The following is a 26,995-nucleotide window of genomic DNA, read 5'->3' on the forward strand; positions in this document are numbered from 1 at the left end:
AATGATACCTGGGGCCGGGGTGCCTTCCTGAGGCGGGCCTCTCGTGCCCTGCGAATGTCCTCCTCGCTTAGGCCTCTTCCAGGCTGGTCTTGATGAACATTTTGGGCCCGACAACCCCTACATGGTCCCTGCAGAGAAGTGGATTTTAGTAGAGTGGAGAGCTAGCCCTCCTTTTTGGATACCTCTCTATCATTTTACCCTCTCAAGCTTCCCTCAGACTCTTTTCCTTGGGGGCCCCTTCCTCAGCCTCTTACCCACCAGTGGGGCCTAAGCCCCAGGGCCCCCCAGGGCCAATGAACAGTGCTGCCCAGCAGTCCACGGGTCCCGCGCAGCACGGCCCCTAGCTCCAGCCGCATTGCCTAAGAGATAGTAAGGAGTAAGGGTTACAGGACTGGGCCTCCGTTTCGCCCCGTTCTTTATACCCCTTCTCCCCGTTAATTGATTTCCAAGTTTCTCCTAGTTAACCCCCCACATCGCTAAGAACTCGGGTTTTTCCTAAGCGCCTCCCCAACCCCCCCTCCCGCACCATACGCCTCGCCGTTGCTAGGGTTCTCCCCGTTGCTAGACACCCACAGATCCTCCAGGACTACTCTCTACTTCTCAGAGCTCCTCTTGTTGCTAGGCACCGCCTTACCCTGGGCTCCTAAGTATCCACAATTCCTCCCCTGTTCCCCCCAAAACACCCTGTTACGGGGCACCTCCCCCGTTGCTAAGCACCCAGTCCACCAGGCTCAGGCTCCCAGTGTAGCACATGCCGGGCCTCTTGAGCTTCCGGGAACATCTGCACGCCCGTCCCCCTCTGACCAGCCAGCCAATGGTAGCGCAGCAGCTTGCTGACATGTACAAAATACACCCTGCTGAGTGAGGAGGCGTGGCAATGGGGTGGGACCTAGGCATTGGCTCAGTGGGTCTTCAAGGTCAGCCGGTAGGCACGTGAGCACCAGATAGACCCATGGGCTTTCTTGAAAGCATAGGAAGCATCCTCCCCTTCTCTCCCCATTTTTTTCTCTTTCAACCTCTTCCCTCTCGTAGCCAATGATGGATGCCCTTGAATTCCCGATCTTGTCTCCACTTCCCACCTCCTGAAATTGCACGTCTGCACTATTAACATCCAGCTACATTTCCTTCTGACGAGCTCAAAAGCTATCCTATGTGTTTAGATCTACCCCCCAACCCCCCCCCCGCCAGTGGATGTACAAATCCTGGTGCACGTGCATGCCAAGCAAGCTTCTCGACCACTGAGCTGTAGACTGAGGTTCACCATCCCACAGCACTGAGCCACGCCCTCAGCAATCTGAACACAGTCTTCCAAACATTTTCCTTGCACAGAGAGCCTCTCCAGTCTGCACCAACACCCACATCCTGGCACTCAGCCTCCTTCCTTGCACTTTTAAATCCACTGCCTTGCTTATGAACTGTTTTCCCGCTCAGGCCTTCAACTTAACTCCCCTTGGCTGCATACCGTGCCTGTGTTCCCTTGTGGACCCTACTCTCTACTCCCCACCCACTCAGGAGATGGCCTCAGTGGGGGCCCTCGGTCTCCTGAAGGATTGACATTTCCCAGAACATACTCAGTCAAGATTCCCAGTGCTGAGTCAGGAGCCTTGGCATGGAGGAAAATTGACTCATTCTTCTTGTCTTGAATAGAAACAGCTGGTGGTTGGGACATCTTTCCCACCACGGAAGAGAGGGAAAACTGCAGATGGGTTCCTAACTGCACCTTCCTCTCTGTCTAGCCCCACCCTCTTTGTCGGGAATTAGGGCTCCCTGTGTCTGTCCCTTTGCTTTGTGACCTCAGAAGAGCCCTCCTCCGCCTCTGGACTGCATGTTCTCAAATTTGTATAATGTATGAGGTGGGTTCCCGTCTCTGACTTCTCATTAGCCTGTGACGAGATGACTCATCCCGGAGCCTTGGGCCTGTGCTCAACGTCCCTCACATGGGTGACTCAATTTCAAGACTGAAAGCACCTCCTGTCCTCCTCCAAAGGCGAGGGTCTGACTCGGGAGCTGCAGACAGCTCACCATAAGGGATAGGCTGAAAAATCACCTCAGACAATAATCCTACAGGGCCATGACTCACTATGGACTTGTACCACACACTTCATATACCCGAGTTCATAGCACACATTACAAACAAAGGCTAGGGAAGGGCAGAAGTCTCAAAGTTCTCCCTCGTGAACTGGGACCACAGAGCCATCCATGGTGGTGCATGTCTGTAATCCCAGCATTTGAAAGATAGTGGCAGGAAGATCAAGAATTTAAGGTCATCCTGGAGTTTGAGACTAGCCTGAGCTACATGAGATCCTATCTCAAAATAAATGAAAGAAGAAATGGAGCTGGAGGTGTATGTCAGTGATAGAGCATGTGTGATCCCCAGCATCAAAAGGAAGGGGGTGGGCAGGGCTGGAGAGATGGCTCAGCAGTTAAGACCACTTGCTTTTTTTCCAGAGGATCTGAGTTCAGTTTCCAGAGTCCACCCTGGGAAGCTTACAACCATCTGTAACCCCAGCTCCAGATCTGACACCCGCTTCTGGCCCCCAAAGGCACCTACACAGACACACACATACACAAAAGTAAAACTAAGTAACAGACCAACCTTGTACTGCGGCATCCCTTACTGTCAAGTGATTGACAGAGGTAGTGACCTAGTGTCACCTCCTGGTACGTAAGTCCTCAGGACATGAGATCATCTTTATTTAGTTATTTAAAAATCCTGTACATATGCTCTGCCACAAAGGTAAATCCCCAGCCTCTGCTTTTCTGAGATAGGCTCTCACCATGTAGCTCAGGTTGGTGTTGAGCTAGTGAACACCTTGTGTCTGCCTCCAGAATGCTGCTATTATAGGAGTGTGCCATCACTCATGGTTTGGACATGAGATTTCTTTCTTGTTTTAAACATTGGAATTCCTTAAGATTTATTTTATTTTAAAGTATGCATATGTGTATATCTGTGTACATCAGATCCTCTGGAACTGGAGTTACAGACAGTTGTAATCTGCCATGTGGTTGCTGGGAATTGAACCAGGGTCCTCTGGAAGAGCAGCCAGGGCTCTTAACCTCTGAGCCAACTCTCCAGCCCTCAGAATTCCTTAAAAAAAAGAAAAAAAGAGGATTTACCTATTTATCATTATTAATTTTTGAAACAGTGTTTTTATATGTAGCTCTGGCTGCCCTGGAACTGGCATAAACTCAGAGTTCTGTCTACCTCTGCCTCCTGAGTACTGGATGTGAGCTATCAGGCCAAGACTAAAAAGATTTATTCTTATTTTATTTTATGTTCCTTTATTTTTTGAGACATGGTTTCTCTGTGTAGCCCTGGCTGTCCTGGAACTCAGTCTGTAGACCAGGTCTGCCTCTACCTCCCGTGTGCTGGGATCAAAGGCATGGACCATCACCCACTGGCTTATTTTTATTTTATGTGTATGAGTGTTTTTGCCTGCATATATGTCTTTGTACCCTGTGTATGCCCTCAGGCAGCCAGAAGAAGGTATCCAATCCTCGGGAGTTGTAGTTACAGATGACTGCCAGCCCCCATAGAGGGTGCTGGAAAACAAACTCCAATCCTCTACAGGGGCAAATAGTGCTCTTAACTGCTGAGCCATCTCTCCAGCCCCGGAATTCTCTAAAAACAAAAACCCGGAACATTTATTTGTGCTGTGTGGTGGGAGCATAAATCTCCATGTGGTCGTGGGATAGAACTCAGGTCATCAGGCTCGATGGACCTGCTGAGTTATCTCAGTCCCCTCGTGTGTGTGTGTGTGTGTGTGTGTGTGTGTGTGTGTGTGTGTGTGTGTTTTGACAGGTCTCTTGTAGTCCAGACTTGGGACTGACTACGTAGCTAGAGATGACCTTGAACCCCTGAACCTCCTGCGTCCACCTCCCAAGTGCTGGGATTACAGGCTTGTACCACCGTGCCCATCTAGACATAAGGTTTCTTACGGGAAATTTAGCAGAAGCAGGTAAAGACACTCGCTCAAGGTAATGGCTGGGAAATGACTGCGGAGGCACTCAAACTTACGCCCGTGGGGTCTCTTAGGTCTTTGGAAAGTCCATCTTGTCCCTGAATGTTGAATGAATGCGTGGCTGAACTTGTGCGTGGGTTGGAGTAAGGCTGATGTGCTGTAGGGAAAAGGGTCCACGCGCGACTTAGACCCAGACCAGCACCAGGCGCACACAGCTCCTTCCCAGGGAGACCCGCGGGGCCAGCCGAGGTTCCGCCCCACGTGCGTCACATCCGGTGGGGCGGTGTTTTGGGCTTTCCCTGGGAGGTGGGAGTATCGGTTAACCCCTGCGTGTCCGGGCGGCCTGGAGCTCCGCGGGCCGGAACCCACGAGTTGGGGCGCCCCAGCCACACCCCTCGTAGGATTTAAAGGGGAAGGTGGGGCCGGACGGGCCGAAGCCCGAGCCGAGGGAGCGGGCATGAGGCGCTGCCCGTGCCGGGGGAGCCTGAGCGAGGCGGAGGCCGGAGCACTGCCCGCCGGGGCCCGCATGGGGCTGGAGGCGCTGCGAGGTGGGCGGCGGCGACAGCCGGGACTGCAGCGACCTGGGCCGGGAGCGGGTGGCCCGACGGGACGGTCCGAGAGGGGCGGGCCTCAGGCCTGGACTGAGGGGTCCAGCCTGCACTCTGAGGTGGAGAGAACCGACCTCGGGCCTGTGAGGTGTCCGGATGATCCACAGGCAGAATCTTGTGGAGACCGGCACGCGGTGTGCGAAGCAGCTGGCCTAGGAGCAGAGCCGGAGAAGCCCAGCCAAAATCAGGAGCTAGACGGGTCCAACCTCCAGACACATCCAGAAAGGAACAGCCCCGGGGTAGAGATGGAGATGGCCGGTTCCTGGACAGATGGCTTTCGACGAACTGATCCTCATAAATCCGACCTCCAGTCTCAGCCAAAGAGAGCCAGCCTCTGTATCCAACCAGGGCTTGATGAGTCCTGGACCGGACTGGAAAGACTCGAGATGTGGCAGACTCTGCCAGAGAGGGACAAGCCCTGGGTTGATCACCTCCGGACCCACCACAGCACGTCCAAACTCCAAACTCACCCAGACGGAGTCTGCCCCTCACCAGAACCAAGGGCTGATGGCCCCTGCAAAGAATCATCCGCGGATGGTTCCAGGACGCCACATGACACCGACGGCTCCGGGACAGACTCCCAAACTCATGGCTCCCTCATACGGCAGAGTGCTCAGACAGCCTGGAAACAGCCTGGAAGTAATGGTTTTTCAACACAAGACACTGACGGTGCCTGGATTCAACCTGGCATTGATGGTCCCTGGGCTGACAGCGTTTTGGGCGAGTCCAATGGAGATGATCCATTAGAGGAACCAGAGCCTGGGGAGTTGGTGACTAACCTGTGCTCCCACCTGGGGTGCAACTCTCTGTGTCCTGTACCCCGCCTCATCATCACCCCTGAGACTCCTGAGCCTGAGGCCCAACCGGTGGGACCCCCATCCCGGATCGAGGGGGGCACAGGCGGCTTCTCCTCTGCCTCCTCTTTTGATGAATCTGAGGATGACTTGGTAGCTGGGGGCGGAGGTACCAGCGATCCGGAGGACAGATCTGGAGTGAGTAGGACCCAGAGCATGCCCTCCACCCCAAATCTCTTATCCTCCGGTCCGTTCTGCCTTGGCTTAGAAAGTGTTCTCTAGATATCGCTTCCATCGCAGACCACCTCCCTCTGACAGCCAGGTTACTAACCCTCTCCCCTTTCCTTTCTGTCTTTCTGCTTTGGTCACTTGTTCTGGGGGGCGGCCGGTCTGCAGGGGAAGATTAATGACTGACTCCATCTTGCCTAGGAACATCTGACATTGTACCGTTGTGTAAGTCTGTGTGGACACATAATTTTACGTGAAAGGTCTGTGACTTCTGTTGAGTCCTCTGGAGGGGTCTGAGAACACCAATAAGGTAGAAGGAATGCACACGCTCATTCTCAGATGTCTTGATTGAACCCATGGCCTATTTGTCCTTTTTTTTTTTCTTTTTTACTTTTTTCCTCTTTAGACACTCTTCTGTAACCTCAACCTCAAACTTCCTATGTAACTGAGGCTGGCTTTGAACTCTTGATTATCCAGCCTCTGCTGCCCTAAGTGCTGGGATTACTGACAAGTTCCATAGTGCTGTGTGTCCCCCCCCCCCATTGAGATAGAGTTTGCTGTGTAGACTATATTCACTGTGAAGCAAGGCTGGCCTTGAACTCGTGGCCATCCTGATGCCTTAAGCCTTTTTTAAAACTTTTATTTGAATTTGTTTATTTTATGTGTATGAGTGTTTCTTCTGCATGTATGTATGTGTACTGTGTGCATGCATGTGCTGCCTGGAAGGTCATGTGGGGTGGGGTTAGAGCCCTGGGAACTGGAGTTACAGATGGTTATGAGCCATTGTGTCAGTGCTGGGAATCGAACCCCAGCCCTCTGCAGGAGCACAATATTTTGAGCCATCTCCCCAGTCCCCCATCAGCCTTTTCAAGGCTGGGCTTATAGGCATGTCAGCTTTCTCCAGCTTTCATTAGATGGTCAAAGGGCCAATAGTCAGGAATAGCCAGGTATCCAACATATATCTAGGTTAGCCTTGAACTTAGGACGGTTTTGCTACCTTGAGCTACCCAAAGGCCGGGATGAGCCAACAAGCCCATCTGTTCTAGCTTTCATTAACTATTTAAGGGGGCTGCAGAGATGGCTCAGCACATACTGGGCCGGGCGGTGGTGGTGCACACCTTTAATCCCAGCACTCGGGAGGCAGAGCCAGGCGGATCTCTGTGAGTTCGAGACCAGCCTGGTCTACAGAGTGAGTTCCAGGAAAGGCGCAAAGCTACACAGAGAAAACCTGTCTTGTAAAACAAAACAATACAAAGCACAAACTGCCCTTGCAGAAGACTCCAGAGCTCAATTTCCAGCACGGTGGGGTGGCTCACAACTGCCTATAACTCCATTTCCAGGGGATCCAATGCCTCTGACTCTGTAGGTACCAGCACTCACATATGCCTGCCCACACCCACATACACATAATTAAAAATACAATCTTTAAAAAAAAAGTTCAAAGGGCAAAATGCTCATGGATCCTCAGCCAGGCCAGGTACCTACCAGGCTGGCCTTGAACTTGTGATAAGGATCTTGTTACCTCAGTCCTTCAAAGTGCTGGAATTACATGCATGAGCACCATGCTGGCTATCTCTGGCTTTTCATTAGATGTTCAAAGGGCAAAATGCTCAGGGATCCTCAGCCAGGCCAGGTACCCACCTAGTCTCCCCATAGTCCTCTGCTCCCCGGGGGGGGGGGGCCCTTTCGACTCTTATTTACTCTACCTTCACCCCCAGCGTGGGTGTGGCTCTCTCCTGATGAATCAGAGGAGCAAGCAGGGCAGGTTCAGGGAGGGAGTCAGCAGAGCAGACACAGGTGTGGAAAAGAGCCTCAGGTGGAGTTCAGAGTCCATCTGCTCGCCAGCTTGTCTGTGGAGTCCTCCTCCTGGGCTTGGGCCCTTGGAATCTACCTTGATCCCCCTTTAGCTAGTGTACCTCCCTCAGGGACATGTTCACACATGTGGCCCCAGCTGTGAGAACCAGACCTGCCTAGACGTGCTAATGCCCACACAAAAGAGCCAAGCCCCCAGGGCTTTCTGCCATGGCTCTTCTCTGTGTCTACCCTCTCAGCTCCTTGACATCTCCGTACAGCTGAGCTGGAACTGGGTGACTGACTAATAACAACAGCAACATGGATGGCTGCAACTGTCACGCTCACGTCACGCTCCGCTAGTTCATTACGCCTCACGGCAGCCCTATGACACACATACTATTGTTACTCCTTTTTATAGATGAAGAAACTGAGGCACAGGAGATGAAATCACTCATCCAAGGAGGTCACACACTTAAGGTTTGACCACCTGGAAGCCATGTGGTGGTGCACGCCTTTAATCCCATGGGCAGAGGCAGGTCTGTCGGGTCCACATAGTGATTCCAGGCCAGCCAGAGTGGTGACATAGTGAGACCCTATCTATAAACAAACAAAGATTTAGCCCCTAGGCTTGGTGCTGTGCCTTACACCTGTAATCTCAGCATTTGGGAGGCTGAAGGAAAAGATTAACCTAAGTTTGAAATGTGCCTGAGCTGCCTACATATATTCAAACCCTTCTCATATACTAGAAACTGCAAATGCCTGTCTAGATGTCCGCCTCCTTTCCCTCCCCTCCATCCCTTCCCTCTATCCCCTCTCTCTGTCTGTCTTTGAGACTTGCCACGTAGTCTTGTTGAGTAGTACAGGCTAGCCTGGAACTCACTGTGCAGTGCAGGCTAGCCTGGAACTCACCATGCAGCTATAGCCCCGGCTGGTTTTGAACTTAAGGCGATGCTCTTGCCTCAGCCTCTTGAGTGCTTGGATTACAGCCGTGCTTTACCATGCCCTGCTTGAGGTGCTTTATACCTCTTTGCTTTGCTGTTTTGTTCCCTGTATTTATTGATTCTGTTTAGTGTGTGGATGTGCACATGCTGCAGCGTGCACGTGAAGGTCACGGGACAACTTGGGGAAGTTGTTTCTCCTCTTGCTGTGTGGGATCCAGGGATCAAACTCAGGCTGTCTGGCGTGGCAGCAAGTACATTTATCTGCTGAGCATCTCACTGGCCCTGCTTCTGTGTGTGTGTGATTGAACCTGAGGAATTGAATGAACCTAGGGCCTTGTGAATGCTAGGCAGGCTACCACTGAGCTACATTCTCAGCCCTCTTTTTCAGTATTTACTTTGAGGCAAGGTTTCCCATGTTACCAGGGCTTGAACTTGGTGTGTATCCCTGGCAGGCTTGAACTTACCATCCTCCTACCTTGGTCAGCCTCCCAAGTAGCTGAGGTTACAAGCCTGTGCACAGCGCTTCCTTGCCTGTCCCTCCCTCCCTCCCTCTTTTTAGTCCCTTCCTTCTCTTCTATTTAGTTTGACATTGGGTCTCACTATGTAGCCCAGGATGGCCTGAAACTTTCAGGTTTGTCCTCTGAGTCCCAGAAGTACTGAGAGATGATCGTTCTTCTCATCTTTGTTTTAGGTGGGGAAACTGAGGCACAGAAAGGCATCTTGTGCTTTGTATTGTCTAAGTCAAGTCAAAAACCACGATTTTGGACTTATTTCTGGCTGAGTGTCGAAGTTTCCACGTCAGCCCCTTTGGCCTATGCATCTGTCTCCATCTTGCCTTCTTCCTAAGGCCTCTTTGTCTCAAATTCTTCATCTTTCCAGAAGCTTCCTCGGTTGCCACACTCACCAAGACACTTCCTCTGCCTTCCCAAAGCCCTCGGGAACTCCAGGCTGTGTCAGAGCCTCCAGTCTTCAGGTGGCTACCCTCTGCTGTCCTAACTGTCCTGCTGCTAAGCCTGGGTGTACGGGGTCCCCCATGACCGCTTTCCTGCCTGCACGTGCTGTCTCGCTGCTGACAGCCCCTGCCTCCTTCTCTTAGTTTTGAAATCACATCTGACCATGGTGGCCCAGCTATGTCACCCCCCCTTGTTTGTTTTTAAAAGAAAATCTCATAGCTCAGGCTGACCTTGAACTCTACTATGTAGCCGAAAGTGACCTTGAACTCCAAATCCTAACTGGCCTTTCCTTCCTTTTCCCCATCCTGTTCTGAATAGATAATGCGCCTGTACTGCTGGGGATACTGGGGATCAAGACAGGGCTCTTTCTTTTTAATCTTTTGAGACAAATGTGAGACTAAAACATTATCCTCATGACTCTCAGGTTTAACACAGGGTCTCACCATGTCGTCCTGTCTGGCCTGGAACTCCACATAGACCAGAGTTAAAACCTTGAACTCACAGAGAGTTGCCTCCCTCAAGACACAGATGGGTCTCCAGACACTAGTAGTAGCTTGTGTGGTCAGGGATGAATGAGAGAAGCTTAGGGGATTGTGGGAGTCTCTAGTATACAGTTGGTCACATCTAGGGTGTCAGAGAGGGCTTCCTGGAGGAGGGGGACGTGCAAGCTGAGACCATGATAAACTATTTCCAGAAAGCCCTGATTAAGATATACTTAAAAGAGAAAGGCCTGGGGGTGTGACTCAGTGGTAGAGCCCCTGCCTAGAATCCCCCAGTGAGGGGCTGGGGGTGTGGCTCTGTAGTAAAGCACTTGTGGTGAGCTTGTCTAGCATGTAGGAGGTCTAGGATGTCATCTGCAGTACTGGTGAACAAGAGAAAGAGAGGGGATAATACTACATGTTTATGATAATAAAAGACAGCGTCTAGTAACCTTTATTCCAAGCAGTGTTTTCGAAACACCTGCTGTGTCACACCAGGTGCTAGAGACACACTGGTAGCCCAGCAGCCCCCTCCTCCATAAGCTTCAGTCCGGCTGGAATGCAGTGGCTGAGCTCCAGGACAATGGGGTCGGAGTAGAACCAGAAACCCAGCACTGTGCCTGGTGTAGGCCCGTGGATCCACCTCTGAGTCTGTTTCCTCCCCTGTGACACAGACAACAATCTTCCCGGGGCTGTTTTTAGGATTAAATAGGGTATGGCACACAGAGTCTTTGTCATGGTGCCTGGAATGTTCCAGGTGCTTAGTAAACAGGAACCTTGATTAATCATCTCCTCCCCATGGGAGAAAACAGTCCTTCCTGGATCCCATGCTGTCCACCACCCTGACGCCCTGCTCAGCACCTGGCTCCCTCCAGTTTGCTGTCTGCTGGAGAGCTGGGAGAAAACATGCCCTTGACCCTGGGGGCGATGCAGGGTGAGCACACAGCTTCCTTCCCTGCAGGTGACCTACGCTCCCAGTTCACGCTAAGGGCCACCGTGTGCCTGGGGTAAGTGTGTGTGTGTGTGCAGGCACGAACACACGCCTCAGTCAGACATGAAGCGGCGTGATGCGGTTGCTTGGGTCCTGCTGTGGATTTGTTTCTTTCTGAGCAGGGCTGGGTCAGGTCCGGAGCCCCGTGTGGCTGTGTCTTCACACCTTTGCTGGGCTGCACCCCGCCCCTTCTCTGGTTTTCTGTTGCCCTCCCTCTCTCTACCTCTCCCTCCGCCCCCAGCTCTTTCCCTTTCCTTCCATCTGTCTTTTTCTTTCTACCTTCCTTCTGTAGTCTTGCTTTTTCGGGTTCTGGGGATTGAACTGAAGTCTTCAGTTTGTCAGCAAGCACTTTTACCCCTAATCCCCACCCTCTCCACCCTCAGCCATCTTGCTGCCCCTAATTTTTGTTACCCTGAAACAGGGTCTCAGCTAGGTGTAGTGGCACACACCTCTGATCCCAGCACTCAGGATACAGAAGCAGGCGGATCTCTGGGAGTTCGAGGCCAGCCTGGTCTACACAGCGAGTTCTAGGACAGCCAGGACTATTACACAGACAAATCCTGTCTCGAAAACCTAAACTAAACAAAGAAACAAACAGAGAAACTGAGTCTCATGTACACGTAGTTATGTAGTTGAGGCTGGCCTCGACTTCCCAAGTGTTGGGATTAGAGACATGCCTGCCTGGCTTTTCAGTTTTTTTTTTGTTTTTGGTTTTTTTTTTTAATTAATACTTTTGCTGGGTGGTGGTGGCACACATCTTTAGTCCCAGCACTCAGGACATAGAAGCAGGTGGATCTCTGGGAGTTTGAGCTCAGCCTGGTCTACAGAACAAGTTCCAAAACAGCCTGAACTACACAGAGAAACCCTGTCTCAACAAAACAAAACAAAACAAAAACAAACAAAAAAACCCACAATAAATTAATATTTATTTATTTATTTATTTTTGAGGCAGGGCCTCCCTGTGTCACCCTGGCCATCTTGAGCCTGGAAGCTATGCAGATTAGGCTGGCCTTGAATTCACAGAGGTCTGACTGCCAAGTGCTAGAATTAAAGGTGTGTTCCATGCTCTGCATGAGATTTTATTTTATTTTTTTTAATTATGTATATACCTGTGTAGGGGAGGAGGTTGCACATGAGTTTAGTGCCTTTGGAGGCCAGAAAAGGGTGTCAGATCCTCTGGAGCAGGAGTTGCAGGCGGTTGTGAACTACCCCAGGGGTATCTAGTGTGGGTAACTGAGGTCCTCTGTAAGAACAGTATGCATCCAACCTCTGAGCCATCTCTCTAGCCCCTCTATATTTCTTTTGAGGTCTCCTTGCTTATCTCCCTGTTCGTCAGTCAATGAAGGTCTGCCGAGATGGCTCAGGGTTCAGATCCCGGGCTCTTAAAGAGGACCTGGATTCATTTCCCAGCACCCACATGACTGACGGTGCACAACCATCCATAAACTCCAGTTTCAGGGGATCAGTGCCTTCTTCTGACCTCCATGAGCCCCAGGCATGCATATGGTTTGCATACATACATCTAGGCAAAACGTCCATACATATAAATAAGTCTAAATATCCTTTTAAAGATCTGCTATAGTAACAAATTGCCCCCCAATCTGAATGACTTAGAGCAACAGCAGAAGTTTACTTTTGCTCATACTGCACCGAATCAGCTGTGGTTGCGGGGTGGGGGTCCTGTGCCCTTTCAGTGGCCGAGGCTTGCCTAGCTCTCTGCCTCCAATATGGAGCTGAACATGGGGCATCTGAATTGGCTCTGCAGCTTCCACCTGGAAGTAACACTTCCGGTCACAGTTCACTGGCACAGCAAGTCAATTCAGGAGGACAGTCGGGGCTGCAGAGATGGCTCAGTGGTTAAGAGCACTGGCTGCTCCTCCAGAGGTCCTGAGTTCAATTCCCAGCACCCACATGGCAGCTCACAATTGTCTGTAACTTCAGTTCCAGGGGACCTGACACCCTCACACAGACATATTTGCAGGCAAAATACCAATAAAATAAAAGTAAACAAATTAAAAAAAAAAAAAAAAAAGAGGACCAGAGTCTGTCAGAAGGGGGACAAGCCAAAGTTCCTCGTCTTTGTCATCTGCCTCTCTCTGTGACTGGTCTTCATTCCTCCACTCTTGCCTCTATGGTTTGCTCCAGATCTGACCTTTATTTAGAGGCAGAGAGGCTTGGCTTCCACATTTTGTGCTGTGGGTTTTAGGGTATACTGAATTTTGGTGATTGCTATGGTAACCAAACAAACCTAGCCTATCCTTGCTCATATGACAAAGACACAGAGACAGAACAAAGAAAGTAATAATAGAGGCAGACTTCCCCCCTGGCTGGATTAAGTGGGGGTTGGCAGCCCCAATAAGCTTGGGAACCATGAAGCCCCCAGGACAGTAATTCCCTGGCCTTGACCCATACCTCATGCTTGCCCTCCCTACAGAGCAAGCCCTGGAAGAAGCTGAAGACAGCTCTGAAGTACTCGCCCTTCGTGGTGTCCTTCCGTAAGCACCACTACCCCTGGGTCCAGCTCTCCGGACATGCTGGTGAGACTGGGGGATTCGGTGGACAGACAGTCAGGGCTTGGCATGAGCGTTCGGGCTAGGGAGAGCACTGCTCTGTATAGTTTCACTTGCCTTTACTATTGGCTTGGTGACAGTTTCCACGCTATGGGGCTGCTATCAGAAACATTTGGCCTAGTAATTATTTTATTATTTATTTTGAGATAGAGTCTATGTAGCCCTTGCTGGCCCAGAACTCACTCTATAGACCAGAATGGCCTTGAATTCACAGAGATCCACTTGCCTCTGCCTCCTGAGTGCTGGGATCAAAGGCGTGTGCCACACTTGGCTAGGTCTGGGTAGACATGGTTCCTTAGCATTCTGTTAGTTGGTTGAGTCTTCGCTTTGGAGTGGATGGGTACTGCTTCACATCCTGTTTCTGTGCCTTATTTAGTGCTCCCCCTTCCTGGAATTCAGTTTCCCACTGAATTAATACAGAAGGAATCTCACCACCTTTGCAGGATCAACTGAGGAGTTAAAGCAAAGTGTTGAGAGTGGGACGCAGGCCGCTGAGAAGCAGGAACGAATCCCCGAACTCTTCTGTATCTCCCGCAGAGTAGACCCCCAAACCAAAGCCACATGGCCTTTGTGTGTCTCAGCGCACAGCAAATATCTTAGGTGGAACAGAAAACACTGTTGCCACCATCTTTGGAGACTATAACCTGAAAGCTAGGCGTGGTGGCAACATTGATTATTATTTGCTTGTTTGTTTGAGACAGGGTCTCTCACTCTGGAGTCCTGACTGGCCTGGAACACACTCTGTAAACCAGGCAAACTTCAAACTCACAGGTCCTCCTGCCTCTGCCCCCAGTGCTGGGGTTAAAAGATTGCACCACTACTCCTTGTTTGGCACACTTTATAATCCCAGCACTTGGAAGGCTGAGGCAGGGGGATTGCCAAGTTGGAGGCCAGCCTGGGCTACGTAGCAACACATTAATGTCAACAAAGCAAAGCAAAACTATCCCTTTGCCCTAAAAACAAACAAACAAACAAAAAGCAAAAAAAAAAAAAAAAAAAAAAAAAAAAAGGAAAAACTTGGAATTCTACCTTAGCCACGTAAGTGCTCTAGATAATGCCAGAATTATGAGTTTTATTTATTTATTTTAAACCTGGAGTCTTGCTGTGAAGCCTGGGCTTGCTTTAAATTCACTGTGTATCCTGAACTAGGCTCAAACTTGGGTCAGTTCTCCTGCCTGAACTTTCTAATTTCTGGGATTATAGGCTCAAGCCACTGTTTCTAACATGAATTAATTTAGATAGACCAAGTAGCTTTTGCATTTGCAAGTCTGTTGTGGAGAGTCATGTTGTCGACCCAGATCTCACAGAGTTCCCTCTGAGGTCAACAGCACCCATTCAGAACTGCAAAACGGGGCTGGCCAGGTGGCTCATGGAATATAGGCGTTTTCTGGGCAAGCCTGATGCCCTGAGTTGAATCCCTGGAGTCCATGCTGAAGGAGAGGACTGCCTCTACAAGATGGTCTTGGCACACACTCACCCTTAATCGCATCACACACAGGTTCACACAGAGCAATCACAAAACATTTTTTAAATTAAGAAATAGGATCTGACGAGATGGCTTAGTGGTTAAGGGCATGCATTGCTCCTCCAGGCCTGTCCTGGATTCCAGCATCCATGTTGGACAGCTTGCATTTGCCTGTATATAACTCTAGCTCTAGAGGTTCTGATGCCTTCTTCTGGCTTCTGTGAACACACACACACACACACACACACATGCACACACAAATAAAAGTAAAAATGCAAAATAACAGTCTGGCTTGGGGCTGGGAATGGGGATCAGCTGGCAGACTACCTGCCTAGCTCGCATGAAGTCCTCGGTTATCTTCACTTAAACCACGTATGGTGTCATATGTCTGTAAAACACAGCCCTTGGGACCTGAAACTCAAGGCAAAATAAATGAATTTTTTGCCTTGCAGAATAAATAATAGTGTACTGTGCTGTAAATAGGACCCCGTATAAACAACAGAGAGTAGAAATAAACCCATCTAAAGCAAGGTGTGAGCTGGTCGTGGGAGCCTTAAGTCCCAGCACTGGGTGGCAGGCAGAGCCAGGCGAGATCTTTATGCGTTCAAGGCCAGCTGTCTCAGAACAAACAAACAACATGCCCCCACCGCAAGACAACACAACAGAAAGGGAGGGAGAGACGGCATTGCTGGAAGTGTCCGGCAAGATGGCCATGGCTGGTATGATGCATAAGGGGATAAGTGGTGGCAGGTCTCCGTCTGATGCAGTCTCCCCTTGGTCTGCTTGCTTCCCACAGGGAACTTCCAGGCTGGTGAGGATGGTCGGATTCTGAAGCGTTTCTGTCAGTGTGAGCAGCGCAGCTTGGAACAGCTGATGGGAGACCCCCTGCAGCCTTTTGTGCCTGCTTATTACGGCATGGTGCATCGGGATGGCCAGGCCTTCAACCAGATGGAAGATCTCCTGGCTGACTTTGAGGGCCCCTCTATCATGGACTGCAAGATGGGCAGCAGGTGGGACTGGGCAGCCATGGAACAGTCAGGGTGGATGTTTTTGAAAATAGGGCCAAGTCAATTCAAAGTTCCTGCATCAGTGTGCATTCCTGCCAGTGGTGTACGAAGGTTCCAGGTGTGCAGGCCCACTGTGGGGGTCCCAGGTGTGTAGGCCCACTGTGGGGGTCCCAGGTGTGCAGGCCCGCTGTGGGGGTCCCAGGTGTGCGGGCCGCTGTGAGGGTCCCAGGTGTGCGGGCCCGCTGTGGGGGTCCCAGGTGTGCGGACCCGCTGTGGGGGTCCCAGGTGTGCGGGCCGCTGTGGGGGTCCCAGGTGTGCGGGCCCGCTGTGGGGGTCCCAGGTGTGCGGGCCTACTGTTTTGTCTTGGTATTCTTGGTTCTATCTTGCTATCACCTGTTTCATTGATTTAAACTACTGGATATATAATGGAATAATGTTCATTGTGTTTGCTTTTTTTTTTTTCTCTTTTGTCTTTTTCTTTTTGAGAGTGTCTCCTGTAACCCAGGCTGGCCTTATTCTGGCTATGCAGCCAAGGATAGCCTTGAGTTTCAGGTCCCAAGGGCTGTGTTTTACAGACATATGACACCATACGTCGTTTAAGTGAAGATAACCGAGGGCTTTATGTGAGCTAGGCAGGTAGTCTGCCAGCTGAGCCCCATTCCCAGCCCCAAGCCAGACTGTTATTTATTTGATTTTTAATTCCTAGAGTTTTTTGTTTTGTTTTGTTTTTCAAGACAAGGTGTCACTGTATAACAGTCCTGGCTGTCCTGGAACTCACTCTGTAGCTCAGGCTGGCCTCGAACTCACAGAGATCCGACTGCCTCTGCCTCCCGAGTGCTGGGATCAAAGGCGTGCGCCACCGCCGTCCGGCTAGTTGTAGAGTTAAGGACTCACTTTGGTTGTAGTGTTACTCAGTCAGTACTGTCTTTTATTTTATGTTGGTGCCAGGAGTTGAATGTAGGGCTGTGCATGTCGGTAAGCCCTGTTAGTTATATCACTGAGCTGCATCCGCAGCCCGAGGTTTTGTTAGTTTTGTTGGTTGTTTTGTTTTGTTTTAATTTTGTATTTGAGACAGGATCTGTTGTATAGCCATGGCTGGTGTGGAACTCAATATGTAGACCCAGCAGTCTCAGACATGGCAATCCTCCTGCCTCTGCCTCCTAAGTGTTAGCATTGTAAATATACACCACTGTCCTAGTTAGGGTTCTATTGCTGTGAAGAGACACCATGACTACGGCAACTCTTACAAAGGAAACATTTAATCGTGGCGGTTCACTTACAGTGTCAGAGGGTCGGTCCATCATCTGTCATGAGAGCATGGTGGCATGCCGGCAGACATGGTGCTGGCTGCATCTTGATCAGAAAGTCAGTTGTCACTCTGGGAGTAGCTTGAGCTTAGAACTCAAAGCCTACCCCCACAGTGACACACTTCTTTCAACAAGGCCACACCCACTCCAACAAGGCCACACCTCCTAGAAGTGCCACTCCCTTTGGGGGCCATTTTCTTTCAAACCACCACAACCCTCATGCCCGATTCTCTCTCTCTCCTTTTATTAATTATTTACATATTCTGCATATAAATCCTTTGTTTTGCGCGCGCACGCGCGCGCGCGCGCGCGCGCGCGCACACACACACACACACACACACACACTGATAATGTGTATATTTTCTAACTTTTGAGTTTCACTCTGTCTTCCCTGGAACTGAGGACCAAACCCATGGCCTTGCATTTACCATTTTACTCTATTAATACCATTAAACAGCTCTAGGGGCTGAGAGGTGGCTCAGAGGTTCAGAGCACTACTGCTCTTTCCAGAGGTCCTGAGTTCAATTCCCAGCACCCACATGATGGCTCACAGCCATCTATAGTGGGATCTGATGCCCTCTTCTGGCATTAAGTCAACAGAGCACTCATATACATAAAATAAATCTTTGAAAAAAAAAAAAAGGTTCAAACAACTCTAATAACAAAACATCTGCAATTCTGTTATTCTTTCCTTGGACTCCCTCCCAGTCTGGGGGTTTCCTCACTTTCTCTTGATAAATCAGCATTGTTTCTTCTTTGAAAATAATGCTGGGGCTGAAGAGATGACTCACTGGTTACAGGCACTGGCTGCTCTTGCAGAGGAACTGTGTTGGGTGCCCAGTACCTGTAGCTCACAACTTGCAACCCCAGCCGCAGGGGAATCTAATGCCTGCTGCTGGCTTCAAGGGCTCCTTTATGCACATATTGTCTGTATATCTACACAGACTCACACATAAATAACAAAGTAAAATAAATAAAAATAAATGGCCTTGCCTTTAATTCCAGCTCTCAGAAGGCAGAGGTAGTTGGATTTCTATGAAGTGGAGGCTAGCCTGGTCTATACAGTATTTCCAGACCAGGAGGGTCTTAAAGTTAAATAAGAAAACCTGGTGCTGTTCAGACAGCTCACTGGGTAAAAGCTCGTGCTGCCCCACCTGACAACGTGAGTCCCACCCCCACGACCCACATGGTGGCCAACCACCAGCTCCTGAAAACTGTCCCCTTACCTCCAAAGAAGCATGTTCCCTCTGCCAATAAAGAAATACATGTTTTTAAAAACCTGAAATTCCAACTTCCGGTGAAATTGGAAGCTTCATGCAACAATTCTAAAATCTGAAACCTTCAAAATCAGAAGTACTTTTGGTTCCAGGTATTTATTTATTTAAATTTTCCTTTTTTTTTTTTTTTTTTTTTAAGTTTTATGGATAGGGGTGTTTTGCGTGACCCATGTCTGTACCATGTGTGTACCTAGTGCCCAAGGAGTCTGGAAGAGGGCATCAGCTCCTCTGTAACTGGAGTTACAGACACTTGTAAACTGCCTTGTGGGTGCTGGGAGGTTTGTTCTTAATTTTGTGGGCAGATGTTGTGCCTGCACATGTATTTGTGTGCCTTATGCCCAAAGAGGCCAGAAGAGGGTGTCAGATCCCTTAGGACTGGAGCTGCAGACATGTGTGAGCCACCGTGTGCTGCTGGGACTGGAACCCAGGTCCTCTGAAAGAGCACAGTGCTCTTAACCACTGAAGCCCTCTGTCCAGCTGCTGGTCCCAAGTGTTTTAGATCAGTGATAGCCAAGCACCAATAAGCAGAAGTACTTCTATTTTGTCAGACGTTGTTTTTGGTATTGTTGTTGTTAATGGCCTTGTGTTTGAAAAACATCTTTGCCTACTATAACAGCACGAAACTGCTCTCTAGTTTTCTTTCAAAAGCTTTGTTGTTTGAACTTCTATAGTTGACTGGGATTTTGTTTGTTCTGCTGTTTTTTTTTTTTTTTTTTTTTTGGTTTTTCGAGACAGGGTTTCTCTGTAGCTTTGCGCCTTTCCTGGGACTCGCTTTGTAGCCCAGGCTGGCCTTGAACTCACAGAGATCCACCTGGCTCTGCCTCCCGAGTGCTGGGACTAAAGGCGTGCACCACCACCGCCCAGCCTTGTTCTGCTGTTTTGAGACAGAGTCTCACTATGTAGCTCAGGCTGGCCTCAAACTCACAGAGATCCACCAGCCTCTGCCTCCAAGTGCTGGGCTCAAAGACCTGCACCTCCACCCACACCAGGAAGTGTGAGCCTTCCAGCTCTGTGCTTAATGGTTTCCTTTGTCACATCTCGTGTGCTCAGGACCTACCTGGAAGAGGAGCTGGTGAAGGCACGAGAACGGCCCAGGCCCCGGAAAGATATGTATGAGAAGATGGTGGCAGTGGACCCTGGGGCCCCCACTCCCGAGGAGCATGCTCAGGGCGCGGTGACCAAGCCCCGATATATGCAGTGGAGGGAGACCCTGAGCTCAACTTCCACCCTAGGCTTCCGGATAGAAGGCATCAAGGTGAGGGCCAGGAGCGAGCCAGTTTGACACTCAAGAGTTCTGGGACTGGAACAGTGGACCGTGGGAGGCCGGCAATGCTAGAAGGAAGCAGACCCACGTCTGCAGAGTCCAGACAGCCTGGTCTGAGAAAGGCCTCACTTCTTGTCCCTGGGTCTAGCAGAGGTGGGGTTTCTTTATCTGTCTCCTGGAGCATCTTCATGTACCAGCTTCTCTTTCCCCAAGCCTTTTCTCTGTCCCAGCCTCCTTGGCCTCCCAAACCTGATCCTCTTCCCTCCATTGTGGAGTGCAGTGGCTGGAAGGATCTTTTAAGTTTTTATTTCATAATTAAATATGCTTGGAAAGCTGGATATTGTAGCTACACCTTTCATCCCCATGAGGAGGTTAAAGCAGGAGGATTGCAGCTTCAATCCCAGTTACAGAGTAGGTTTAGGATCAGCCTGGACAACTTAGAGATACCTTGTGTCAAAAATAAAAAGTTAAAAAGGGGGGAAAAAAAGGAAAAAGAGGCCTGCGTGTTGTAGCTCAATGTTAGAAGGCTTGTGAGCATGTGTGAGGCCCTAGGTTCAGTTTGCAGTGGTGCTGAACAAATGACAACTAAGTAGAGACTGGAGCTGTAGCACAGTCATGGAGCACTTCGCTAGCTTATATGACGGAGACTCTGGGTTCAGGATCCCCACCCACCTTTGTTTGAATAATTAATCACATGGTTAATAAGTCAAAAGAGCCAGGTGTGGTGGCGCCAGTCGGCGATCCTAGCACTTGGGAAGCAGGGGATCGGGAGTTTGAAGTCAGCACAGAGAATTTTTGGTCATTTATTTTGTGGGCCCCACGTCCTACATGCCCAATCTCAGGTAACTGTCGCACCAGCAGCTCTAGGAAGTAGATACCCACAGGTGAGGCATCTGAGGCTGAGGCACGTGATAGGCCTTGTTTAAGCTGAGTGAGGTAGTGCACTTGGGAAAAGGAGGCGGGAGGATCAGGGGTCCAAGGCCAGCCTTAGCTATGTAGTGAGTTTTTCGGTTAGCCTCAGATACACATGACTCTGTCTGAAAAAGAGATGGACTCGTTTAAGCCCACTCCGATAGACAGTGGCAGAGTCATTACTGAAGTCGAATCCTGGGCCCTTAACAGCCTGCTGTGCAAGGTGGGCTCAGCCTTGTCAGCTGTGGGAGGACAGGTTACGGAGCAGGGTGACAGACAGGTGGACTGTCTCCCCCGAGAAGGGGTCATGGTTGGGGGTGAGGCTGCACATGTGACGACACTTCACATCTTGCTTTGCAGAAGGCCGATGGGACCTGCAATACCAACTTCAAGAAGACACAAGCTCTGGAGCAGGTGACAAAGGTGTTGGAAGACTTTGTAGATGGGGACCTTGGGATCCTGGTGAGTGGGACGCTCATATCCTAACATATGGCCACTGAAGATAGCCACCGTTTATTGTTGCTTCTGAGTCATGCTCCTTTGCTTTGGGCTGGGCTAGGTTGGGCTGGGCTGACCCTGGCCAGCCTTGCTCACAGTCTGCCAGCAGCTGGTGGCTTGGCCGCTGATCCCGGCTAGCACTACCTTGGTTCACAGCCTTGTTCGGGACTTGGGGGTCTGTCTGTCTGTTCTCACCATGGGAACAGGAAGCTGAGATAGCAGGTGTTATGTGTGAGGCCCCCTGGTGTCTAGGCACAGCGTGGCCACATTCTGTTGGGCAGAATAGGTCCTACCACGAGACCAAGCCCGGCTCAAGGGAAGGGAAGCTGATCCCACCTCTCATGGGGGAGCTGTGAGGATTGGTGGGGATTCATTTCATCCGTCTCACTCCAGTGTGCACCATCTTATTGGCTTCATGCCAGTACTCCCTCTTCCCGCCATTTCCTGGGCCCCTTTGTCCCATCGTGACTGACTGTCCAGGATGACAGGGTGAACTCTCATCTCAAGGGACTCACCAAGAGCTTGCTGCATCTCTGTTCTAATGAGCTACTCTCCTCTCACACTCAGAGAAAGTACGTGGCGCGACTGGAGGACCTCCGCGAGGCTCTGGAGAACTCCCCCTTCTTCAAGACCCATGAGGTGCGAGCCCTGGGTGCCATAGGTGTATGTGGGCTCCAGTTTCGGGGTTCCGAAGGGAGGGAGTGGGACATGGATTCAAGCCAGGTGGTCTGGGGATAAGGCTGGCTCTGCTGTCTGACTTTGGGCTCTCCTCAGTTTCCCTCTTTTTGACTCCCTCCAGGGCTTGGCGGTCAAAACCAGGGATTCTCGGTCACTGTGCTCAGCACACACCAATCATACCTTTTTTTCCTTTGGAAGAGGCATGGGTTTTTGAGACACAGTCTCCTGTAGTCCAGGGTGGCCTCATACTCAAATTCTCCTACCTCAGCCCCCCACATGCAGGGATTACAGGGAACATCACCACACCCAGCCTACCCCACCCAGACAGTTTCATTTGCTCCGACCAGGGCAGGGGACTGCCGAGGATTGTGAGTCACTGGAAAGCAACCTTTGGGGCATACAGAGGCATTCACGGTCGTTACTCCGGGTTCTTAGCATCAGTTTGTGACTGTAATGGTGTGTCTCGAAGTGCCTCCCTTGGTGGGTGGTTCTTGCCTTTTCTTTCCTCTCCTAGCCAGTCTCTCTTAGGGTTGGCTTTTTCGTTCAGGTGTTTTATGTTTTTATTTGTTTGTGTGTGTATGTGGAGGGGCTAGTGCACACTTGGAGGACAGAGGACACCCTGACAGAGCTGTTTTCCCCTTGCGGGTCCTGGAGATCAAACTCAGCAAGTGCCCTACCGACTGCGCCATCTTGCCAGATCACGGGGTTGTTCTGTTTTGTGGGTTTCACGTAGCCCAGGTTGATCTAGACTGGCCTAGAACTCCTGACTCTCTTGCCTCAGCCTTCACCAGCGCGAGGATTATAGTTGTATGCCACTGTGCTTGCTGTCCCCCTGTGTCTCTGAGGCTGTCTGCTTGGCAGAGAAGCCATGGCACCTTCTCTTCCCCAAGCCTCTCCTCGGCCTCTCAGCCCTTTCCCCTTTTTCTAGAAAGCCCTGAGCTGGAAGTCTTGCCTGTACAAGTCTCAATCCCAGCTCTGCTTCTCCTCAGCCTCCTAGGCCCAGGCAGCCACCCCGGGAGGCCCCTGTAGTGTGGGTGACAGCAGCAGCCACGTGGCCCTGATGCAGGTGAAATAGGCTGATGTGTCAGAGCCCAGCCCATGGTGAACCGTCAGTGAGTGCCAGCTGTCACCGTCGTCGTGTTTGTTTTGGTCAAATGTCACCCGTTGTCCCTGTTACTGTCTTCAGGCTTTATGTGGGAGTAGAGACCTCTCCTCTCCTTGTGTTTGGTTTTGCTGGCCTAGTGTCTTGCCTCATTTGAAATATGAAACTTCACATAGAAATCACATAGAAATTCACATAGAATTTCCAGTTTCCCTGACAATTGGAGAGACATAGCAGTCCTGGACGCTTACCATATGGCAACATGCATCCAGGCCTGGCTGGTGTCTGCCTGCCTCTCTGTTTGGTACTGGGGGATTTGAACCCAGGATCTCATGTCTGCCAGGCAAGTGCTCTACCACTGAGCTACATTCCGGCTTCCCACCCTCCACTGTTTTATTTGAGACAGGGTCTCATGTAGCCCAGGCAGGCATGAATTTGCTCTGTAGCTGAGGATGACCTGGACTTTTGATCCTCCTGCCTCCACCTTCTAAGTGTGGGATTATGGGTGTGTGTCAACTTGCTTGGGGGCAGACACTCTGCCAACTGAGATATATCCCCAACTTTTCATCTTTATTTTGAGAGGGTCTTACTATGTATCTTTGGCTAGTCTGGGACTCACTGTGTAGACTAGGTTAACCGCTTTAGGTTTTCATTTTGAGATAGGATTTAAGTTGCCCAGGCTACCCTTGAGCTCACTCTGTAGTAAAGGCTACAGGTCTTGTACTTTCTTTTTTTCTTTCTTTTTTTTTTTTTTTTTTTTTAAGATTTATTTATTTATTATGTATACAGAAGAGGGCGCCAGATCTCATTACAGATGGTTGTGAGCCACCATGTGGTTGCAGGGAATTGAACTCAGGACCTCTGGAAGAGCAGTCAGTGCTCTTAACCTCTGAGCCATCTCTCCAGCCCCAGGTCTTATACTTTCAATCCTCCTGCCTCAGCTTCCCAAGTAGCTAAGACTATGGCTTATAATCATAGGCCTGACAGCATCTGGTTCTCCAGACAGGCTCTTGTTTTTTTGTTTGTTTTGATTTTTTTGGTTTTTGGCTTTGGGAGACAGGGTTTCTCTGTGTAGTTTTGGTGCCTGTCCTGGATCTTGCTCCAGACAGGCTCCTGCTTACATGTCCAGGAATTGGGGTCTGGGAGTAGGGTGGTATTGAAACCTGCTTTAAGACATGGAGGGGGGCCTTGTAAAACTGGAGTTAGGAGATGGGAAGGCAGCTGCTATTTCTTTTTGTTTGTTTGTTTGTAGGAAAGAGTAACTCCCTATTGTATAATTTTCAAAATTGTATTTAGAGGATGTGAATGTGGGATGAGGTTGTGTATGTGCCATGGTACTCTTGTGGCAGTCAGAGGACAGCCTGTGGGGGTCATTTCTCTCTTGCCATGTGGGTCCCAGGAATTGAACTCAGGTCATCAGGTTTGGTGGCACATGCCTTTATGTTTTGAGCCATCTCATCAGGCCATTTGGTTTTGAGACAGAGTTTCACTTTGTAGCCTTGGCTTGCCCTTAGCTCATAGACATCCACCTGCCTCCTGCCTCTGCCTTCTGAGTGTTGTATTTAAAGGTGTGCATCACCATGACTGGCTTACTCCCCCCCCCTTTTTTTTTTTGAGACAAGTTTACTCTGTAGCTTTGGCAGGCCTGGAGTTCACTACATAGCCCATAGCCTAGGTTGACCTCAGATTTGTGACTGTTTTTCTGCATCTGCCTCCCAAATGCTTGGATTGTGGATGTGTGTTAGCACACCTGTTCAGCAATGACTGTCTAATCCATAATCCCACACAAGTGAATTAAAATGCCACTAACAGCCCCCACCAAGCCAGATGCTAGGAGGCACTTTATGGGCCTGTGGCTTGTAGGTTGCTACTGTGGTCCCAGGAGGTAGAGTGTTACCAACTTCCCCATTCTACAGACAGGACACCAAGGCCAAAGGAAGGAAGCCACTTGCCTAACATCATCAGCCACAGTCCCCTAGGCCTAAGAAGCTACTGCCCTATTCTGGAGTTTTCCAGTTCTTCTGTCCAGTCCGAGCCCTCTGACCCAGTCACAACCTGACGCCATTTGAGTTTGTGCTGTGGTGTAAAAATGACGACACCAAATAGCCCAGTGTCAGGCTCACACTGTTCGAGCACCTGGGAGGAGGACGCAGTCAGGCTGGGAGTTCAGGCCAGCACAGGGAGGTGGAGGCAGGAGGATCTGGAGTTGAAGGGTATTCTTGACTATATAGATAATTCAAGGCCATCTGGACTGTGTGAGACCCTGTCAGACAAGCAAGGAATGAGAGGTAGAAAATGAAGATAATGGGCCTGGGCTGTAGCTCAGCCTGTGAACGCCTGCTTAGCTTGTTGGAGGCTCTAGGCCATCCTCATAATAAACACACACACACATTGGTAACATATATTGTGTATTTGTTGTGTTCTAGAAACCATTTGAAATGCGTTATGTGTGTATTATACCATTATTCTCAGTTTGTATATGTGGAAGAAGAGCCACAGACAGGGTAAGATGCTTGCCCAAGGCTGCACAGCCCAGAAGTAGCAGAGTCAGGATTTGAACATGGGCAGCCTTGTTCCAGAGTTTCTGTCGTCTACCACTCTGCTTTACTGCTCATTGGGGAATCAATTGACTGGTGCCTGCTCCTCTCTCTAACTGCATCTCTCTCACTAACTGCTGCAGGTAGTGGGCAGTTCTCTTCTCTTTGTGCATGACCACACCGGCCTGGCCAAGGTCTGGATGATTGACTTCGGCAAGACAGTGGCCCTACCTAACCACCAAACGCTCAGTCACAGGCTGCCTTGGGCCGAGGGCAACCGTGAGGATGGCTACCTCTGGGGTCTGGACAATTTGATCCGCCTCCTTCAGGGGCTGGCCCAGAGCTGATCTCATCTGCTGCTGCTAGACTCACTTGCAAGATATAGCATGTGTCTGGCTGGAGGAGCCCTAAGATGTCGTCAGGCCTGAGGCTGCTGATGGAAGATGAGGTACTTCAAGATATCACCAGACCAGTGTGGTCTGGGGAGCTTTGGGGACCTGGCAGCACTGGGCTCCCTTTGATGTGGGGAACAGGAGAGATGGAGCTATAGTTAGCAGAACATGAATAGGGCATCCTGATCAGCTAGGAAAGCTAAGGGAGGACCGGGGCCACAGCTGGAAGAGTCAAGAACCCCTCCTTAAGCTGGCTTTCTGAGCCCAGAGCTTCAGCAGGTTGACTTCTGTTCCCCAGAGGATCGGGCATCATTTGTGAAGACCTGCAGGAGCTGCTTGTCCTCCTGGGGCAGTGACAGCCCCTTCTGGAGGCCATCCAACTGCTGAGAGGAGGGTGTGATGACATGGGACACCTTCTGATGCTCCTGTGCGGCAGCACAGCTTACCCTCCTCTCTGCCGAGGCCTGGAAGGAACCCCTTTGTTCCTCTGTGGACTCTTGCAGCTGCTGCAGAGCCAGACCACAGCCACATCCACCTGTGCCAGCACTGTGACCATCTTCCTTCCTTGGTGCACCAGCTCCAGCCTCAGGACTTCCTCCTCCTGCCCTTGACCCCGGGTTCTCCTGTCTCAGTGGAGTCCAGTGACGGAAGGCGTTTCCGAGGCAGGGAGGAGGTTTCTCCTTGGGAACTAGAGCTGCCTTGCTTCACTGTAGAAGTGCCCCTGCCCGCACACTGAAGGAACTGCCAGGTTTCCCAGGAGCACAAGTGGGTGGGACTTCTGACCCTAACCATGGACTTACCTGGTTCTAACCAAAGACTCTAGAACTCTGGAATGGGGCAGAAACCACTGTCCCTGTGCTCTAGCACCGCTCCAGAACCTTGGCTTCCTGGCCCACACAGATGGGCTTGGTGAGGACAGGAACCTACCTCTTCCCTAAGCCCTAATGTCTTCCAGGGCTGACACGTCTTCCTTTTCTACTGACTGACTTTATATGTATTTATATATGAGGTAGTTAGCTGGGGTGGTGTCAGGGAATCGAGGCGAAATGGCTTTATTGTGCCTCCCGCCTGTGGTGGCACCCCAATAAACAGGATAGTCAATGCTGTGGATATTTTCTTGGCATTTGTGTACGTGAGCTGAGACTCATACTCTGGGCCTTCATGCCTGGGGTAGGATAACGGGGTAGTGAGCACCTTAGGAGACTGAGGCGGGCTGAGGAGCTTCACCACTCATTC

At 50.4% G+C, this 26,995-nt stretch overlaps 2 protein-coding genes across 6 annotated transcripts in view; one reads left to right on the plus strand and one right to left on the minus strand.

Moving 5' to 3' along the window:
* Nucleotides 1–4,222, minus strand: part of Coq8b (coenzyme Q8B) — a 26,480-nt gene extending 22,258 nt beyond the window's left edge. Inside the window, exons 1-3 of one of the 5 annotated variants that reach the window (XM_028855068.2) lie at nt 4,019–4,222; nt 255–359; nt 9–128 (exon numbers count right to left, since the gene is read on the minus strand). In XM_028855068.2, the coding sequence (XP_028710901.1) occupies nt 9–128; nt 255–356 (222 nt within the window). In that variant the 5' untranslated portion in view covers nt 357–359; nt 4,019–4,222. Of the gene's footprint in view, nt 1–8; nt 129–254; nt 360–634; nt 817–1,571; nt 1,639–4,018 lie in introns of those variants that run through there. The other 4 variants (XM_028855069.2, XM_028855066.2, XM_028855070.2 and 1 more) reach the window with 4 other exon arrangements.
* A 63-nt stretch (nt 4,223–4,285) lies between these two features.
* Nucleotides 4,286–26,865, plus strand: Itpkc (inositol-trisphosphate 3-kinase C). Its single transcript, XM_028855065.2, has 7 exons — nt 4,286–5,562; nt 13,185–13,287; nt 15,582–15,795; nt 19,427–19,631; nt 20,913–21,014; nt 21,618–21,689; nt 25,511–26,865. The coding sequence occupies exons 1-7, from the start codon at nt 4,420–4,422 to the stop codon at nt 25,712–25,714; spliced, it is 2,043 nt and encodes a 680-aa protein (XP_028710898.1). The 5' UTR covers nt 4,286–4,419; the 3' UTR covers nt 25,715–26,865.
* The last annotated feature ends 130 nt before the right edge of the window (nt 26,866–26,995 follow it).

This window comes from Peromyscus leucopus, chromosome 1, assembly GCF_004664715.2.
Source record: "Peromyscus leucopus breed LL Stock chromosome 1, UCI_PerLeu_2.1, whole genome shotgun sequence".
Lineage (NCBI taxonomy): Eukaryota > Metazoa > Chordata > Mammalia > Rodentia > Cricetidae > Peromyscus > Peromyscus leucopus.

Bases quoted from the DNA above. Each gene is read 5' to 3' on its own strand.
- Itpkc (XM_028855065.2), top strand. From the start codon at position 4,420: ATGAGGCGCTGCCCGTGCCGGGGGAGCCTGAGCGAGGCGGAGGCCGGA. The intron at 13,288-15,581 runs GTGAGACTGGGG...TGCTTCCCACAG, and splicing joins CCAGCTCTCCGGACATGCTG to GGAACTTCCAGGCTGGTGAG. The intron at 15,796-19,426 runs GTGGGACTGGGC...TCGTGTGCTCAG, and splicing joins GACTGCAAGATGGGCAGCAG to GACCTACCTGGAAGAGGAGC.